At 39.8% G+C, this 18385-nt stretch overlaps 1 protein-coding gene across 1 annotated transcript; it reads left to right on the top strand.

The window, feature by feature from the left end:
• Window positions 1-13804: 13804 nt before the first annotated feature.
• Window positions 13805-17315, top strand: gstt1a (glutathione S-transferase theta 1a). Its single transcript, XM_079161982.1, has 5 exons — window positions 13805-14017; window positions 14784-14871; window positions 15370-15523; window positions 16056-16232; window positions 16760-17315. The coding sequence occupies exons 1-5, from the start codon at window positions 13912-13914 to the stop codon at window positions 16958-16960; spliced, it is 726 nt and encodes a 241-aa protein (XP_079018108.1). The 5' UTR covers window positions 13805-13911; the 3' UTR covers window positions 16961-17315.
• Window positions 17316-18385: the final 1070 nt, after the last annotated feature.

The raw sequence follows: 18385 nt of genomic DNA, 5'->3' as shown, positions 1-18385 counted from the left end.
TCAATAGTTTAAGCTTCTTAACGTTATATTTTTAGTAGCTACAGCTGTTATTTCAGTGTGTTGACATAGAATAGGAGAAGAGCAGACATCCCTCTTCAAATCAACGTAGCAGGATGATCAAAATGGCGGACATTTTGACCGTTGTAGCGGGCTAACTTCCATATAAACTAAACCGACTTACAGCAAATCGCTGACTCACTGAGGTGAGGTTTTGCAGTAACTAAAACTAAAACATCATGAAGTGTAGAGAGCCGGAGTAAATGAGTAAAATTTAACAACTTCAGCTTCATCCAAACACTCTTGTCCACATGGTAGGAAAGATCATGGCTATCAACAGATGAGTGATGAACTTTGTGTGCCTTTTCTGTAATCAGTGTAGCATTAAAACATGAAGGAAATCACAACCTAGCTAACTAATGTACAGCTGGCTAGTTACCTAGCTAGCTTGCTAATTCCACCATGTACGTTTGTTGGATAATCAAATATCGTCCTACCAACACCTCTAAAGCTCCCATATTAACACGTTACATCTAGTGTAAAAACAAACTTCAACTGTTGCACTTTTCTGGCAGATTTTGTTCCCTTTGTTCAGAACCTGGCTAGCTGTTTCCTCCCTTTCCATTCTTTGTGCTAAGCTAAGCTAAATTAAGCTACAGACATCGTACAGACATGACGGTGGTATCAATCTCCTCATCTAACGCGAGTGAATAAGTGTATGTTCTGATGTGCACTTGTTAGGAACTACATTACCCAGAAGCTCTTTTGCCTGATAGCAGAAGAGATTTATATTTCCTAAAATGTCTTTTACGCTCAACTTCAAAACAAATCAAAACTTAAAACTGGACCCCCCCCAAAAAAAATGACTCTGTCTCGCTGTTTGAACACAAGTAACTGTGTGTGAGTTCCCATATTCATGCTTAGTGAAGCTCAGTGAGGTGAGAAAAATCTCCCCGTTGGTTTCAGCTGATTGAAGTGTAACACTGATATGAAATTATGATTGTCATATAAAATGATATCTTCTTATACTAAATGGACCTACTGCCATTTCCAAGCTCAAGAATGCACTTTGGATCTCAATATTTTAAGCCAACATGGCTGAGACGTCTTTGAAGTTATTGCAACAAAATAAAAATTTAGACATCTACAATTCCATCATTGGCAACACCATCTGTCAATGAAGATCATGTGATTTGATTGAAAGCTCTAGAACAGCTACTAGATTGCCTTTTCTCACAAAGGCTAAGTAATTTCCTAAAACAGTTGTTCACTCTAGTTATTAATCAAACAAACAGAAAAAAATAAATAGTGCATTTGTTTTGGGACTATTTTCAGCGGCGGATTAATCCACATTTAGTGCTCTCTACAATGAGGCTTATTGATGAGTTTTTAATGGAGAGCACTAGACTTTATTGAAGTATCTAGTGGCTGTTTGGAGTTACAGGGTGGTCTGGTGGTTAAATAGATTGTCCGGTCATAAAATAAATAAAAAAAGGTCACAGGTTCGATCTCTGCCACAGCCAAGGTGTCCATCAACCGCCATGTGTCCCTGAACTAAACACTGAGCCATTGTGTGAGAGCCTGGAGTGTAAATCTTAGTCGTCTTGCTTTTTACGGTAACATCCAGCCGTAAAAAAAAAAAAAAAACTCTGACATGTGATATATATAAGTTAGAGCTGAAACATCTAACATACGTTATCAGCTCCACATCGCAGCGATACTCGCGCTCGTAACGAAGGGCTCGAGTCAAATCATGCGTCTTCCTGTCATTACGATACCTCCTGTTTAAAGTGAAACCCTGAACAAGGTTTAGCCTTAATCCGCTGCCTGAGAATTCCATTTTTCATACGGCCGGTTATGGGATCGTGTCGGCCGCGCGTCTCAAAACAAAGACCACATGTGTCCATTTTAATGAAAACCAGACGCGTGGATGGAAGCAGCCTCCAGCTCTGGTGTGTGGAGAGAGAAGCTATGAAACATAGCCTTGAAGGACGGATGGTGGGGGCACAGTGGGGGTTATTAGTGGAGTTTGGAGGCTTTAACCCTCGTTCTCTCCTTCTGGCGTGACCCCAGGTGACCTCTTGCAGGCCTCGCCACAACAAAAAGGGCCAAAGGGGGCGACGGCGTAGAGAAGGGGAGATCAAAACAGAGCCAGAACCGTCTGCTGCTGCAGCTGATCTTGGTTTCGCCTTTGAGGATAACAGGCCTCAGCATCCTCTGTCGTGGAATCATGTCAGCAAACATCAATTTGCTGCAGTTTCTGTGATAAAAACTTTTGTCGGCAGCATGTTGAAATATTTTTCTTTGGAGACGATAAGATAAAAAAACCTGCAGCTGGTCCAGAAATCTCACACCATTTATTTAAAAGTTTTTGTAATGTTATCATGGCTTTATTGTACTTTTTTTAAACAAATTCAACCAGGTTTCCTTCTACAAGTTTAGTTTTCACTTTGAGATACAAGAAAAGAAAACATTTATGAAAAAACCAAACAATCCCAACTCAAAGTACGCTTACTAACCTTTCTGGAGCTTTCAACCATGTCATGCGTTATTCACTCATGGAGATTGATCTGTTGATCAATCAAAAGAAACGCACCAAGTAGCTTTTATGTTTTTTAGGCTCTGCCAGCATGCGTATAAACCCTGGAAAGCTTTTAGGTCATAGAAATAGAGCAGGAGTAGAGCGGACATTCACATTCATTTTAACATAGCAGGATTGTCTGAGCAGCTGCCATCTTTACGTGTACCGTTTCCATTTTGACTGTTGTAGCGGGCTAACTAGCTTTAATAATTACATGGTGGTACATAGCAGAATTAAAACCTAGCTAGCTAACTACCGTACAGCTGGCTAGTTACCTAGCTATCATGCTAATTTCACAGGGGTACATAGTGAAATATACAACCTAGCTAGTTTACTAGGGTACAGCTGGCTAGCGTAGGAAAGCACATTGCTATCGCCAGATGATTGACAACTTTGTTGGGCTCATTTTCTGTAACCAGTGTGGCATTTTAGCATTTTGAATTAACAAGCTAGCTAGCTAACTAACTAGTGGACAGCTGGCTAGTTAGCTAGCTTGATAATTCCACCAGATTTAAAGCTACACTGGTTACAGAAAATGAGCAGAACAGCCCCGTCACTCCAGAGAAAGACAAGCTAGTTACCTAATGTTAGCTAACTAGCCAGCCAGCTGTCTCCATAGCTGCGTCCGCTCTCACCAAACAACAAACAACAATCCCCATTTTCTTTCATACTAGTCAAATGAACACTGAAAATGGCTCAATGCCCGTTCTACTCAAGATTCTGATATCTCATTTCTTGGTGTTTCCTATATGTCGATTTTTTGGATGTTTATTTGCACAAAAAAGGCAATAATTCATCCAGAGGATTGCCAGAAAATATTTGATTGCTCGGACTGATGTTTTATTATTATTCTTCATATGTTTAAGGGTTATATAATGAGCAAAATAAATATTTTACATTATTTAAATATTTTACAAAGCTTCTTCTTCTAAAAAAACCGAATATATAATGTAATACTATTAAAATACTAATGATTAAATATATTAAATATACTAAAACTACTGTAATACTATAGGCTACATTTTACTGTATATTTGTGATTTTGAGGTATGTATGCAGAGGTCAGGTGAGAATATTTAGTGACCTTGTACAGGTATCTCCTGATACATCTCCTGATGTACTAAATGATTTACAGCTGTCTCAAAGTAGTTGCATAAAATCACTTCAAACTTCCTGTAGTTTTTATATGTCTATAATGGTATTTTAGAAAAAAAAGTCTGATTAGTTGACCAGTTGACCTCGTCCTCTTTCTTTTGCATTCCAGGTGGAGGTGAGAGAGTTTCTCCAACTGTCACAGTCTGTCTCACACACACCTCAGAGTGTGTCCACCACAAGCAAAGCAAGCTTTTACTGACCTCTGCTGGTGATGATGGGGAGCTGCAACAACATGGACAAAAACACACGCACACACACAGTCATGCTTCCATCACTTTATTACATTGATTACAGCCTATTGACTTACATTAATTTCCTTGAGACTTACCCTAACCTTAAACCAAAACTCTAAAATGTAATTATTTACCTGTTGGGACGTGCATTTTGTCCCCAATAAGAAGGCGAGTCCCCACAATGTGAGTGTGTAAACAGATTTATATACCCACACACACACACACACACACACACACACACACACACACACACACACACACACACACACACACACACACACACACACACACACAAATACTGAATTAATAATGTCAATCAGGTAATCTTTATCAATTGATAATTTATGTCATTATTAGTGCACATTATTTGCCAATCAATAGAAAATATAGACAATAAAATAAAGGGTGTCATTTACCAACCAACAAACCAATAAAACAATAACAATTCAAAATGTCTCTTTTAAGAACAATCAAAACCAGAAAATGTATAATCAGTAATTTTCAACATAATGATAACAACAATATAACAGACTGGAATGTTCCCTACATTTTCCCATTTAGTTCTAGTTTTTTGAAAGTTTTGAGAACGTTCCCACAAGCTATAATGGTTCTAGGAAGGTTGTTTTTTGGGTAACTTTCCCTGAACACTCAGGAGGTGTTTTTTTGTCGGGAATGTTTCCAGAAGGTGTAAAGCCGAAATTACCGGTGTGGTTAAGATTTAAAAGAGCAAATATACAAATGTCATGATATAGAATAGTATACAGTATTATATTACAGTATTATATATAATAAAAATATGAAATACATATATTTACATATTTATAGTTTTTTTTGTTATTTATTTTATACAGACAACATTGCCCACGTTTCTCAAATATAACTGTCAAACTGTTACTCCACTCTCATCTGGTGTGTTTGTGTTCTTTCTCCTGCAGATCAGCGTCGCTCTGAGCTTTTCTCTCAGGTGTCTGTTTCAGCAGGTGAAATCGCTTTCTTTATTTTAGAAAAGGGAAGAACTTTCCAAGCAGTCCCTGAAGGCAGCATTCACAAGCAACAACTGGAATACATCTGTAAAAGTTTGGATATTAAATATATATATATATGATATATTATTATATTGTATATTTCAATTTTAGAAATTCATAAAATCATGTTTTAATTGTTTTGTTTTCTCTTGTAAATCCTATTAATGACAGTTTGTTTTGAATAGAGTAGAACTTTCCGAGCAGACCCTGAATGCAGCATTCCGTAGCAACAAGTTGAGGTTATTTTCTCATCTTGTATGTTTTTTAAATGCCCTAAAAAAGCAGAGATACACAAAAAACGGGAAAATATTCACGAAAAAGACAAATACATAAACATGGAGGATATAATCGATTCTACGGACAAAGAGAGGTTGTTATATTTGAGACAAATTCAATACCTGGAGGAGCAGTTGGAGAGGTAAGACTGAGCTAATGTTAGCTAACGTTAGCTAATGTTAACTAATGTTAGCTAATGTTACACTACAGACTTGCTTCTCTTCTGGGGGGGAATAAAGCCTAAATAGTTTATTAAAACAAAGTATATAATAATATAACAAATGATATATAAATGTAACTTAGATATATGCTCTAGTTTTTTTTTTTAAACTTAGTGAATGTAACCAACTGATAAAAAAGAGAACTGTCGTGTAACTAGCTCTTTAGCTAACGTTAGCTAAATCGACGTTAGCTCTGTTAGCATTAGCACCAGTTTGTTCCCCTTATTTGTGCTAAATAAAATGCTAACTGTGACTGACGACAAATGAAATCAGTGTCACTGCCACAATGTTAAATCTGCTGTTAAAATAATTAATAATAAAAAAATGTAATTATAATAAAACTGATTAACTGATTGGAACAAAGATACAACCTTGACCAATACTGAGTTAAAGTGTAAATTTAACTACAATTATATACTATAATATAAATAGTTTTTAAAACATACAGTACAATAATAAATATAATATAGCCAACTAGCTAAAACAGAAACAATGTAAAGTGACAGCTCAGGCTGCAACTGAAATTAGCTAATAGTCTTTTCTATAAAATGTCAGAAAATAGTGAAAAAATGCAAATTAAAACTTCCCAGACTCAGAGGTTGTATTCTAGTTGTATGTTTTATTAAGCCATCAGTGCAAACATCCAAAAACATTAGATTTACTGTCATACATGACAAAGAAAATCAGCAGATCTTCACATTGGAGATGCTGGAACCTGCAAATGTTTGCTGAATATTATTTAATATTTTATAAATAGTAATGTTACAGCTTTATTTAAGTTAGTCTGTTATTTTTATGTATTTTAGAGCAACAGCATTTTCTAAATGTTATTGGTAATTTAAATAATTCTGTTCCACTTCTTTTGCAGATCATTATTAATATATTTTTATTAAAAAAACATATATAACAAACCTGTATGATATGTGGTGGATCAGTTTATCTATTAACTTTTCTATTAGCTTAGTGCAGTCTTTTTTTATTTTAAACAAGACAAACCTCAGTAGATACACACACACACACACACACACACACACACACACACAACCAACAACATATCTTCAACCTGCAGATGTAACCTGAAATACGACGAGCTGGAGAAACAGAACGGGGACCGGACCTCTCAGTACAGCTCGCTGGAGGAGGAGAAGAACAACACCACCAAGAACCTGAAAGCCATAGTGGGTGCAAAAGAGAAGAAGGTGAAGGAGCTGAAGGAGCAGCTGAAGAGTCAGCCGGAGGTGAGCCGACTGGACCAAGAGGCCCTGGAGCTGCAGCACAGCCAGAAGATGGAGGAGCTGCAGCAGCGGTCGGATGAAGTTAACTCGGAGAGCGAGATGCTGGGTGAGACGATGGAAAAAGTGTTTTTTACTCTTCTTTACCTTTTAAGAGCTGCTTCAATCTGCAGCGACGGCACTTTAGGGAAATTAACTAATTATCTTATTAGTACTACATTTATTATTAATTTAGCATTTTAAGCAGCTAGTTCACAGTACTCAAAATGTTTGAGGGAACTGATAACCTAAGAATAAAAGAAGTAATGGTAATGTTTTTTTTAAGTAAATATTAAGTTAAAAATGATATATTCAGTTCACTTAATTTGTCATTTTTATATAAAAAATAAATTAAACTTCTCTGAACTTAAATCAAATAGACGGTATTCATCTTGACCGAGCATGAACTGCGCTCATGTTCACTCAGAAGTTAGCATTTAGATATCGATATTTGCTCCGAGACATTGATTGACATTAAATGAATACAGCATTGCTCGTTGAGAAAACGTATTATTTTAATGTTGGCTTAAACTGATTAACTGGTTTTGATTACCGTGCCCATGATTCTTGAGTTAGTAATACTGTGTAGTGGTTGAAGAGTCGCCTCATGATCACAGCCCGGTGGATTGAGTTTTTAATGAGGTCCCAGAATGTACGTCAAGTCTGTAAATCTTTCTTCAACATTTGACAGATTTTTGTTTTGATTGAAAAATAATTTGACGACACCGGGACAGAGAAGAGGAGCCTTTTGTCTCATTGGCAGTGTAACATCAATAAATGATCAATATATTGATTGTGAGACATTAGTGTAATCGCCTTAAAAACAAACAAAACACAGGATTAGTAAAGCACCTAGTTCTCACTGGTTGGGTCAAAGTAGAATTGTATGCACTCAGACCACAGACTGTTCATAAGAAGTGGACGTAGTCATCATGACGTCACTCATTAGTTTCTGGACTGATGTTTTGAAGCCTCGAGTTCGGCGATATTGCCCTCGTCATCTTTGTGTTTTTTTTGGCAACCAGTGAACAGGAAGTGACCATATCTGGACTGAGGAGGAGTGACGTAGAGACGCCGTATACGTCTCTGGTAGAGACCTGTCAATCACTGTGTAGCCCCGCCCCTAAAGCATCCCCTGCTTTATGGTCTGTTTGACTCTAAATGGACCATAAGTTACTAAATGAACATCATGCTGTATTGAAGAAGACTTGAAACTAGAGATTGAGACCATAAACTCATGTTTACAATGTTTACTGAGGTAATAAATCAAGAGAGAAGTAGAGTCATTTTCTCATAGACTTCTATACAACCAGAGGAGTCGCCCCCTGGTGGACATTAGAGAGAATGCAGCTTTAAGACACTTCCGCATTGGCTTCAATCAGCAGAACCCGAGGTTGCCGCCTGACTCAGACTAGATTCTGATGTCAAAGGTTAAAGCTTGATATTGCTGCGTGAAGTTGTGAATGTCAGATTGTTGGATGCAACACCTCAAGCCGGACACAGGGAAGCATCTCCTTATTTACTTTTCCTCTTTTCCCCTCAGCGGCAAAATCCCGCAAGCAGCAGGAGCTGGAGGAGCAGCTGATCCTGCTGACGCAGCAGCAGTTGGACATGGAGGCCCAGGTGAAGCTGCTGGTCAGTCAGAACGAGAAGCTCAAAGCCAACGTTGGTAGCCGGAAGAACGAAGACAAGTTGGAGGGGCAAAAGTAAAAGTCCAGGACAGAGTTAGCGTTTAAATCCGCAGGGAAACGTTTCCATGCTGATCTTCTTCTTCTTCTTCTTCTTCTTCACCCAACAAACAGGATGATTGCGTTTGAGAGGAAACTAATGGACTTCTACATTGGGATGAACACCTCGCATATTCTCCGTGAGGAGAGAGCCGTTCACGGTAAGTTGCTGGAGCAGCTTTACCCCCTGCAGAAGGAGAACGAGGCTCTGCTGGTGGAGAGAGATGCCTTGCAAGACAAAGACAGGGATGTCGCCGTTGAGAGGGACCAGCTGGTGAACGATCTGATGAGGGTGTACATGGAGAACTACACCCGCAGGAAGGTAAAGGACAGTTAAACATCATTTAGACTCCAGGGGGGGCATCCAGATTTGAACTGTAGACCTCTTGAATACCTCTACCACTGAGCTACACCCCAACATTCTGACTATAGCGTCACTGTCACAGGCTGGAGAACTCCGCCTCGGTGTTTGTGAGAGAATAGCTTGTGCAGAAAGTTCAGACATTGTAGTACATTCTGCTAATCTATGATTTGTAGTATTAGCTTATCAACCTCACTCTAACGCGCAGCAGGTGAGCAAACTGAAGGCGAGAACATGTGAGAAACTTGAAAATGAACCTCAGTCAGAGAAGAAGCGTTTCTTACAGAGTTTCCCTCCAAAAATCAGAGAAAGAATATAGACTTGAAACTAGGGCTGCAGTTTTTTGAAGCCTCGAGTTCAGCGATTTCACCGTCGCCATCTTGGATTATGGTCGTCATGTTTTTTATTTTCGCAAACCGATGAACAGGAAGTGTCCATATCTGGACTGAGGAGGAGTGACTTAGAGACGCCGTATACGTCTCTGGTAGAGACCTGTCAATCACCGTGTAGCCCCGCCCCTAAAGCATACCCTGTTTTATGGTCTGTTTGACTCTAAATGGACCATCATTTACTAAATGAACATCATGCTGTATTGAAGAAGACTTGAAACTAGAGATTGAGACCATAAACTCATGTTTACAATGTTTACTGAGGTAATAAATCAAGAGAGAAGTAGAGTCATTTTCTCATAGACTTCTATACAACCAGAGGAGTCGCCCCCTGGTGGACACTAGAGAGAATGCAGCTTTAAGACACTTCATCATTGACTTCTTTTCTTCTCCAGGAGGTGCAGCAGATGAAGATGGCGTGCGAGCAGCTGAAGGCGGAGCTGACGGACTGTAGCTCCTCCCACAAGAGCGTGCTGGCCAGGAAACGCTTTCTCAGGTAAAAGTTTACTCTCGTCCTACGAACCGCCTGAGATTCACTTTCTTTGTCATGTAAGGTGCATTTCAAGGAACATTAAAACGCTCAAAGTATTTACACCCCATTTTTTATAGTAATTATTGTCCGATTGCACCGCGTCCATTCATAGAAGTAAACAGACAGTACCAGCCGTGCGTGGAATACGGGGGTTCTCTGGGGCTCCGAGACCCGTAGATTGACACTTGAGATCTCCTGAAAGCCTCAACACAGATCACAGGGGTCTCTAAATTCATAAGAGAATCATCTGTCACTTACAATTTGTCTTGAATCTTATGTATTGAGTCTGTGGAGGCCTCCAGAACCCCCGGCCGGGTGTTTCACACCCTGAGTTCAAGCCAATGAAGCGATAATAAAAATGTCACAGGGGGCGTCCGGAATTGAACCAGAGACCTCTTGATCTGCAGTCAAATGCTCTACCACTGAGCTACACCCCCACTGTTGCTCCACAGTGACTACGGTTAGATGCACAAAATATTCCAGACGGTACTCTCATTAATCTGATTGGATGGTTAATGAAAATCAACGTTCTGCTATTATTACAGTTTACATGCAGCCGTGCGTACTCTGATCTGCAGTAGTACCTCCATTTCATGGTCATTGTTGTTCTTATGTTCATATATATATGCTTTTGTATGTATATTTATATTAAAATGTGTACATAGTAGTTCATGTTTATGCTGGTATCTGTTCTTCTGTACATTCTGTGTATGTACGTTGAGAGCAACGGAAAGTCAAATCCCTCGTATGCCGACACACACGCGGCCAATGAAGCTGATTCTGATTCTTAAAAACGTGCTTTTAAATATCCTAAACCTTTTATTAACTGCAGTCATGTCTCTCCTGTGGTCAACCCTCGATGTCACCGTCCTGCAAGTTTAGAAAAACTGTGTTCTTCAAGTTGTAATTGTTCTTTGCAGCTGTGCAGAAGAAAACCTGAATATCATCGGCATATTTCACATGTCCTAGAAATGCCAGAAAACGCTCCATTCTGAATATGGCCTAATAATGACTGTCATCACATTCTGAGTATTTTCATACTTGGAATAACAGTGGAATATTAGTGTACATGTAAACGTCGTTGCTGTGATTCTCTCAGTCGTGATGTCAGACGGCTCCTGACCTCAGAGTCCGAGGAGATCCGTCAGAAAACAGCCGAGTCAGCCGAGCTGAGGGCCGAGCTCCAGAGGGAGAGCGGCAGCAGCAGCCGGGGGAGGCAGCTGGAGGCCGTCACGAAGGAGGGAGTCCTCCTCCTCAGACACATCCTGACGGTAAATCACAACAACAACACAGCACCAGGACAGCTGCTTCACTTCCCGCCGCCTCCAAACAAAAACCTTGAACCGCTCGTTGCTCTGAAATACCGTCGGCTGTTTTCCCAGAGAGTCATGACGTCACCTTCACCTTCTGACGAACATCCAAGAAGTATTCAGATCTTTAGCAACACAATCTAACACGTTTAAACGCTCCATTACGAGTAGAAGTAGTTTACAGCTGTACAAGTATTACGTAGCACATGTTAGAAATACTCGATTAAAGTTCAAGTACCTCAAGATTATACTTGAGTGCAGTACGAGATTAAATGTGCTTTAGCAACAATTAAACAGCTGCTTCACTTTTCTGCATGAATCCAAACTAGGACGAGTATGTGAGCATTAATATTCAACAATATGCATCTTTACAGTATCGTAACAGCTTCACCGTCACTTAACGACTTTCTGTCTCATTTAATCTGATCAGTGCTTCTGTTGTCCGGCTGTCAGCTGGTCTAGTGATCCCGTCTACATTTTATGACTCACATGCAGCTGCTGTGTTCAGGAACAGAGTCTTTTAAAATGGAAAACATCAGAAACTTATAAAATAGTATAATAATAATAATTGAAGCTGTATTTTTGTAAGCATACTTTTATCTGTGTTGTTTATTATCAATCACATTTTGATCAAATTGTTTGTGACCTTTCAACATATAATATTTGCATTACATTAAATATTTAGGCTTCTGTGTTGAGATCACTTCTTGATGTAGTCTACTGTCCTCTGCAGGACTCGAAGGAGACGTCCGAGACCGATTGGAAGATGCTGAGGCTGCTGGAGATCCTGGAGAGCAGCGCCCCCCAGGCTCCGCCCCCCAGGCTCCGCCCCCTCAACGACTCGCCCGAGCACAGAAACCTCAGACCTAAGACCTCCAAACCAGACAGGTACTGGGATCCCTCTCCACAGGAAACGTGTCTCTGTTTCCTGTTATGGAAAGAAGAAAAACAACAGAAGACACTGCAGCTGTTTCCTCACAGCGAGCGGGTCAGAGTCCTGCTGAGGCTCTGGTCCCACCAGAACCATATCAGCTGTTGAACTATCAAAACATGCAAACTAAAGAGCGTTTGTGTGAGGCCAAAAGGAGCAGCTGCTTGTAGCTGAACACCCACCGTACCCTACCTCGGTGTTTCCATACGGGGCTTTGTGAGGCTGGTGGGTGGACCTCAGAACCGGAGGTTAAAAGCACCAATCTGGTTCTAAAATGAAGCGGCTGGATGCAAGAAGAACGTTGTGCTCTTGTTTTAGCTGTGGTGGAATGTACTTGAGTACAATTTGAGGGACTCGTTGCCTACTTTACTTGAGCTTTTCCATTTTATGTAACTTTATACTACATCTCAGAGGGAAACATTCTACTTTTAACTTCATTTATTTAACAATATCTGTTACTAGTTGGGCTTCTTTGCAGATTCAGTTTAAATACCAAAAATATAAATCAACTACTAAACTATGATGTAGCATTAAGTATTATATAGCCTAATTACTAAGTATATAAAGTAGTTCAAATGAGCTCAACATTGAGTTGCAACATTAATGCATCAATAACTATAATCAATGATATAAACCCACCGTGAGTATATGATTTGGAATGGGCCAGTCTGCACAAGGAGTATACTTTCACTTTACGAGCCGAACTAGAGCCAGATGTTGAGCCGGATGTTGAGCCGGCCAGCCCAGCTGCTGGGAAGAGTAAAAACAATTGCATTTCAGATTATTGCAATAAAATAAACCGGACTCTTGTCTTTGACTTGTGTTCTTAGTTTGACTCTATTTCTTTGTTTAAAAGCTGTCGCTCCGTCCGTCCCGCAGGAAACTGTGCCGTGAGAAGACATCCAGCTGTGATCCAGAGGCCTCCACCTCTGCAGACCGCTGAACCAGATCCAGTCAGCAGCAAGACAGATGAATGTGGACTTGCGTAGGAGGCTGGCGCCGGGGGTTTGTGTCCAGACCAGGGCCCCGTCCTCCTTTCACCGTCACAATAAAGCAGAAATGGCAAAAAGAAAAGAAAGACAACTGTTTTCATCCCACCGCTCGCTTTCAAAATAAAGGTTTTAGTCACTTTCATCCTGTTTTTGTTCAGATTACTCTGTAGATTTGGAGATAATTACTGTTTACAGACTGAAAAGTTATTTTTATAACTCTGAGGATTATTCTGTTGAATTATTGCTTTAATAACAAAAATTAGGAAATAGTGAAAAATTGCTCATCACAAGTTCCCAGATTCCAAACTTGACGTCCTCAAATGTCTTGTTTTGTCCGACCAACAGTCCAAAACCTGGAAGTATGTATGTATTTATATATGTATATGTATATATAAATATATATTAATCTCTTTTATTATTGTTTCTGCGTGTTTATAAAAGGATAAATGATGAATAACCTTGTAATGTTTTTTTAGGGGGGACTTTGTAACATCTGTCCGGACTACAGATGAAATATTCTCTTGGCACATTCACAGTGATGTTTTATTAATGTGTAAAGAATGCGTTTTGTACGTCAAACCCTGTTTCCACTGACGCCTGCTGCTGTAGAGTCATCAGAAATAAGGAGATAAATAAAGCAGATAGTCATGTGACGATCTCAGCAGAGTGTGTTTACACAAGTGTCTCACCGGGCCGAGGTCTAAGGTCAGACCGCTCAACCACGACGGCCTGCTTCACTTTGAACTGTCGCCACCGTTTAGAAACCACGAGCCTCTCAACAAGCAGCCAAAGGGGGGGGAGGAGCTCTGCTGCAGGATGGGAGGATAACAAGAGTCTCTGCAGGACGGGAGGATAACAAGAGTCTCTGCAGGACGGGAGAGGACTGAACCGCTGGACACGAAGCATCACGATGGAGCTCTATCTGGACCTGCACTCACAGCCCTGCCGATCCGTCTTCCTGTTCGCCAAAGCGGTCGGGATTCCCTTTGAGTTCAAGCTGGTGGATCTCTCCAAAGGTAATGCTGCACACACACACACACACACACAGGGACAAACCTGTTTTTATTTGATGCTTGCATGTGTGATTTGTGTTTGTAAAGCTCACATTCTGCCTTTTAAAATACTTTGTTTTTGAGCTTATAGAAGTGAACACAAAGTTAACAGATGTTTTGCAAAAGTTTCCAAAGTTCGTCGACGTGCAAAACTTTTAACTTGTTGCATAAGATGCAGCTCCAGGAATCTACATTTGTAGCCATCTTGTGCAACATTTTGCACAAGAACAGAAGGACATTGAACCGTAAGCACGAAGATTAAAAAAAAGTGAAAAAGAATCCCTCCTCCTCCTCTTCCTCCTCCTCCTCTTCGTCCTCCTCCTCGAGGCTATCAGTTTACATTTCCACATTTCACCCAGAAAGCAGCAGCAGAGCGAAGTTAACTCCTCGATCACCGGCCGTCACAAGCAAACAGTGGGTGTGTGTGTGGGGGGGGGGAATGTCTCGGGTCAAAGGTCAGAGCGTCCAGATAAAACCGTCCTGCGTCCCTGAGGTGATTGAGTGTAACAGGGAGGGGACGAGGAAAGGAAATAAAGGAAGGAGACGCGTGTTTGAGAGCAGAGGGGGGGGGACCCACATAAAAACATCACCAGAATCAGTTTCATGTTGTTTCATATTTCATAAATCTCTTGGTCCCTAAATGGAGCGTGAACTCTTCACATTATTGAATTCTTCTTCTTTTCTTTCTGTTCACATAACAACACAAACAATGTGTGTGTGTTTGTCTCAGGACAACAGTACAGCGAGGAGTTCGGAAAGATCAGCCCCATGAGGAGGGTTCCTGTGATGAAGGACGGAAGCTTCGTCCTGACGGAGAGGTACAACGGTGACGTCCTTACATCTACTATTAAATACAGCTGATGCTGATAGTTATGGACTGGAGTGAGTGTAAACTCTGATCAGTCCATCTGTTTGTGTTTCAGACACCAGCAGGAGGAAGAGTTTTTTTTATAGGATTTTAATTTTATGGGTGGATTCAAAGGACGTGTTCACTACTTAAAGCACTCAAAAGTGACGTTTAATAGATTTATTATAAGTGCATTCTCTCTAATGTCCACCAGGGGCGACTCCTCTGGTTGTATAGAAGTCTATGAGAAAATGACTCTACTTCTCTCTTGATTTATTACCTCAGTAAACATTGTAAACATGAGTTTATGGTCTCAATCTCTAGTTTCAAGTCTTCTTCAATACAGCATGATGTTCATTTAGTAAATGATGGTCCATTTAGAGTCAAACAGACCATAAAGCAGGGGATGCTTTAGGGCGGGGCTACACAGTGATTGACAGGTTTCTTCTGTCCTGCGTCTGTGCTGCAGCACGGCCATCCTGAAGTACCTGGTGCAGAAACACCCGTCGGTGGCGGATCACTGGTTCCCGGCTGAGCTGCAGCAGAGAGCTCGGGTTAATGAATATCTGTCGTGGCAGCACATGAACCTCAGAGCTCACGGCTCAAAGGTCTTCCTGCTCAAGGTACGAGTCCCGGATCAGCTGTGTCCTCACACACACACACACACACACACACACACACACACACACACATTTAACCGCTTCAAACTGGAGTAACTTTATTTATTTTGTAGCTTTAGTTTTTTGGGGTATTATTCAACTTTCCAACGACAATCAGAAGGATTATATTCCTATTCCTACTACTTCACTTCCTTTAAAAAAACGTATAATTATAATCTTAAATACATAATTGGTATTGTTTGACTTTTCCGTGACGTTCATACGAATGAAACAAACTCCCAATTTTGCAACTAATCACCTTCTTCTTACACTTTAAATCCTATGATCCAGTTCAGCTTCAGCTTTTACAGACTTTAAAATATTCCTCTTCTTTCTTACATTATTGATTTAATTTACCTCTCGCGTCTCTAGTTTTTATAGAAATGAAAACTACAGAATCTCACTGACTATCAAAGAAAGCAGCAGAATCAGCATCAAAGTTCCGAATAGACCCGTCATGATGGAACACCTGCTGTTGTGTGTTTGATGTTTGCAGGCTCTGTTTCCCTTCATCATGGACGCTGAGGTCCCGAAGGAGAAGATGGACGCCGCCGTCGAGGATCTCAATCAGTCGCTCAAAATGCTGGAGGAGAAATTCCTGCAGAGCAAACCGTTCATCATCGGAGAGAAAATCTCTCTGGCCGATCTGGTGGCTATCGTTGAGATCATGCAGGTAATACTACTACTAGTACCACTACTACTACTACCTAGTAGTAGTGGTAAGTACGTGTAAGTAACAACTTCTACTGATTCTACAGCTGTGACTATTTGATCTTGATTTCATCACATTTCATTTTTTTCTGACCTTTTCAAAATAGCTTTTTATAGATTTTTGTTCTTGTTCTAACTTTGACTATTTTTTTCAGATTAAATAACTTCATAATCTTAAAGATTATATATTCTTTTCTTGGAATATTACCCAACCTTTTTATACCTACAATGGCCCCAACACGCCATCATAACAAACTCTGTAACCTCTTAAAATACACAAAAATAACTTCAAATAAATATATATGTGTGTATATATATATACTATACCAAAATCTAAATTTCAAATTTAGATTTCAAATATAAAAAAAAAAAATTGAAAATAAAAAAGTAAGAACAAGAAAAAAAAAGTACATTTAAGAAATAGTAATATATATATATATATATGTGTGTGTGTGTGTGTGTGTGTGTGTGTGTGTGTGTGTGTTTCAGCCCGTTGGAGTCGGCGTGGACGTGTTCGAAGGCCGGCCGAAGTTGACCGTCTGGAGAGAGCGGGTGAAGAAGGCGATCGGTGAGAAGCTGTTTGACGAAGGCCACGAGTTGATCATGACGGCAAGCAGCCTGACGCAGAAGATGCAGAACAACAGCGAGATGGAGATGCTCAAACCAAAGTTTAGGAAGCTCTTCAGCTGAGTGCGATCAGATAATACTACCGTCAACATATCTTAATGCCATCTTAATTTCACTCATGTATGGTGGGTTTCATTTTTCATCAGCAGAAATCCCGTGCAGGTTGTTTAAACATCTTTAATGTGATTATCGGATTCAGCATCATTTGATTTATCAGCAAAAAACAACAAAACTTTGTTTTCATGCTATAAAATTAAAATGAACAAAATGGAAACTTTAAATATTCGCCAGGAAAAACGAGGACAAATGTGTGTTACTGTGTATCAGTGTGTGCTTTGTCATGAATAAATGCACATTTATGATCCCAACGCCACAAATATTAAAGTGATACAAAAACAACAACATCTGTGTCCATTTTTTTACTTTCTGTCAACTTTTAAACTGCTTTCTGAAACGTAGTTTTTAGTTTTAAAAAGATCATTTGGATTCATTTAAATTGTTATATGACACATTATATATACATATATATATATATATATATATATATAGTACAGTTATTTCGGTGAGAGGAAGTCACAGTCCATCATTGCCTTTAAGTATGTGGGGAAAAGAAGAGGATTTCTGGCACATTTCAGCACTGTCACATTAATTTTAGGCGCTCAACTACATTTCCCATCGACACTGATTGGACCTCCACATAAAAAGCTGGTGGCATAAAAGCCCTTCCTTCAAAATGAGAATTCATTATTCAAATGAAAAACTGACGCTTTGAGAACATTATACATTTTGATAAATTGACATTTGGTGTTGCATCACACAGCACCACTATACAAATACACGCTAAACACTAAACACTATACAACACTAAACTCTATACATCTAAACACTAAACACTAACTATACATCTAAACACTACCACACTAGAGTATCGTTCAGCATGTAAACTAGCTGTGGTGGAGGAGAAGTATTTAGTTGGATAAAACACATAGTGGACGTCCTCGCTGACATTCCAGCGGTGCACACATGACTTTCTGCAGAGACGCTCATTGTTTCCTCAAAAGAAATCCTCTGTTGTTCCTGTCGGGAACAAGAAGCTCTTTATCTCCAAGGAAAGCTGCAAAACATGCAGATGGAAAAACAGATTTTACTTTTTTTTTCTGGGTTTGTTTCCAAACAAATGTTCTCACATTTTTATATCATGGAAAGTTAATCATTGTTTTATATTTATTCTATTTCTCAGTATGTTCGTCTGTGTATTCACGGTGAGGAAAACACTTCAACACAAGTAGTGAAAAAGGTTAAAATACACAAAAGATGTATGTTCTATTAAAAAGACTTAAGATGGAGAAACGCAGTGAACGGTCTCTCCAGCTGGAACCAGAGACGGTTTCTTTGATCAATAACTTGTCTACTCATCGCTTCAGCTCCCCGTCCTGTTCATCAGAATCACTATTTCAGGCGTCGACTTCTAACATGTTGTTGCCAGGT

The sequence above is a fragment of the Pholis gunnellus genome, assembly GCF_910591455.1.
Source record: "Pholis gunnellus genome assembly, chromosome: 6".
Classification (NCBI taxonomy): Eukaryota; Metazoa; Chordata; class Actinopteri; order Perciformes; family Pholidae; genus Pholis; species Pholis gunnellus.
The sequence above is the reverse complement of the archived record's forward strand: the minus strand, read 5'-3'. Positions and strand labels throughout refer to the sequence as shown.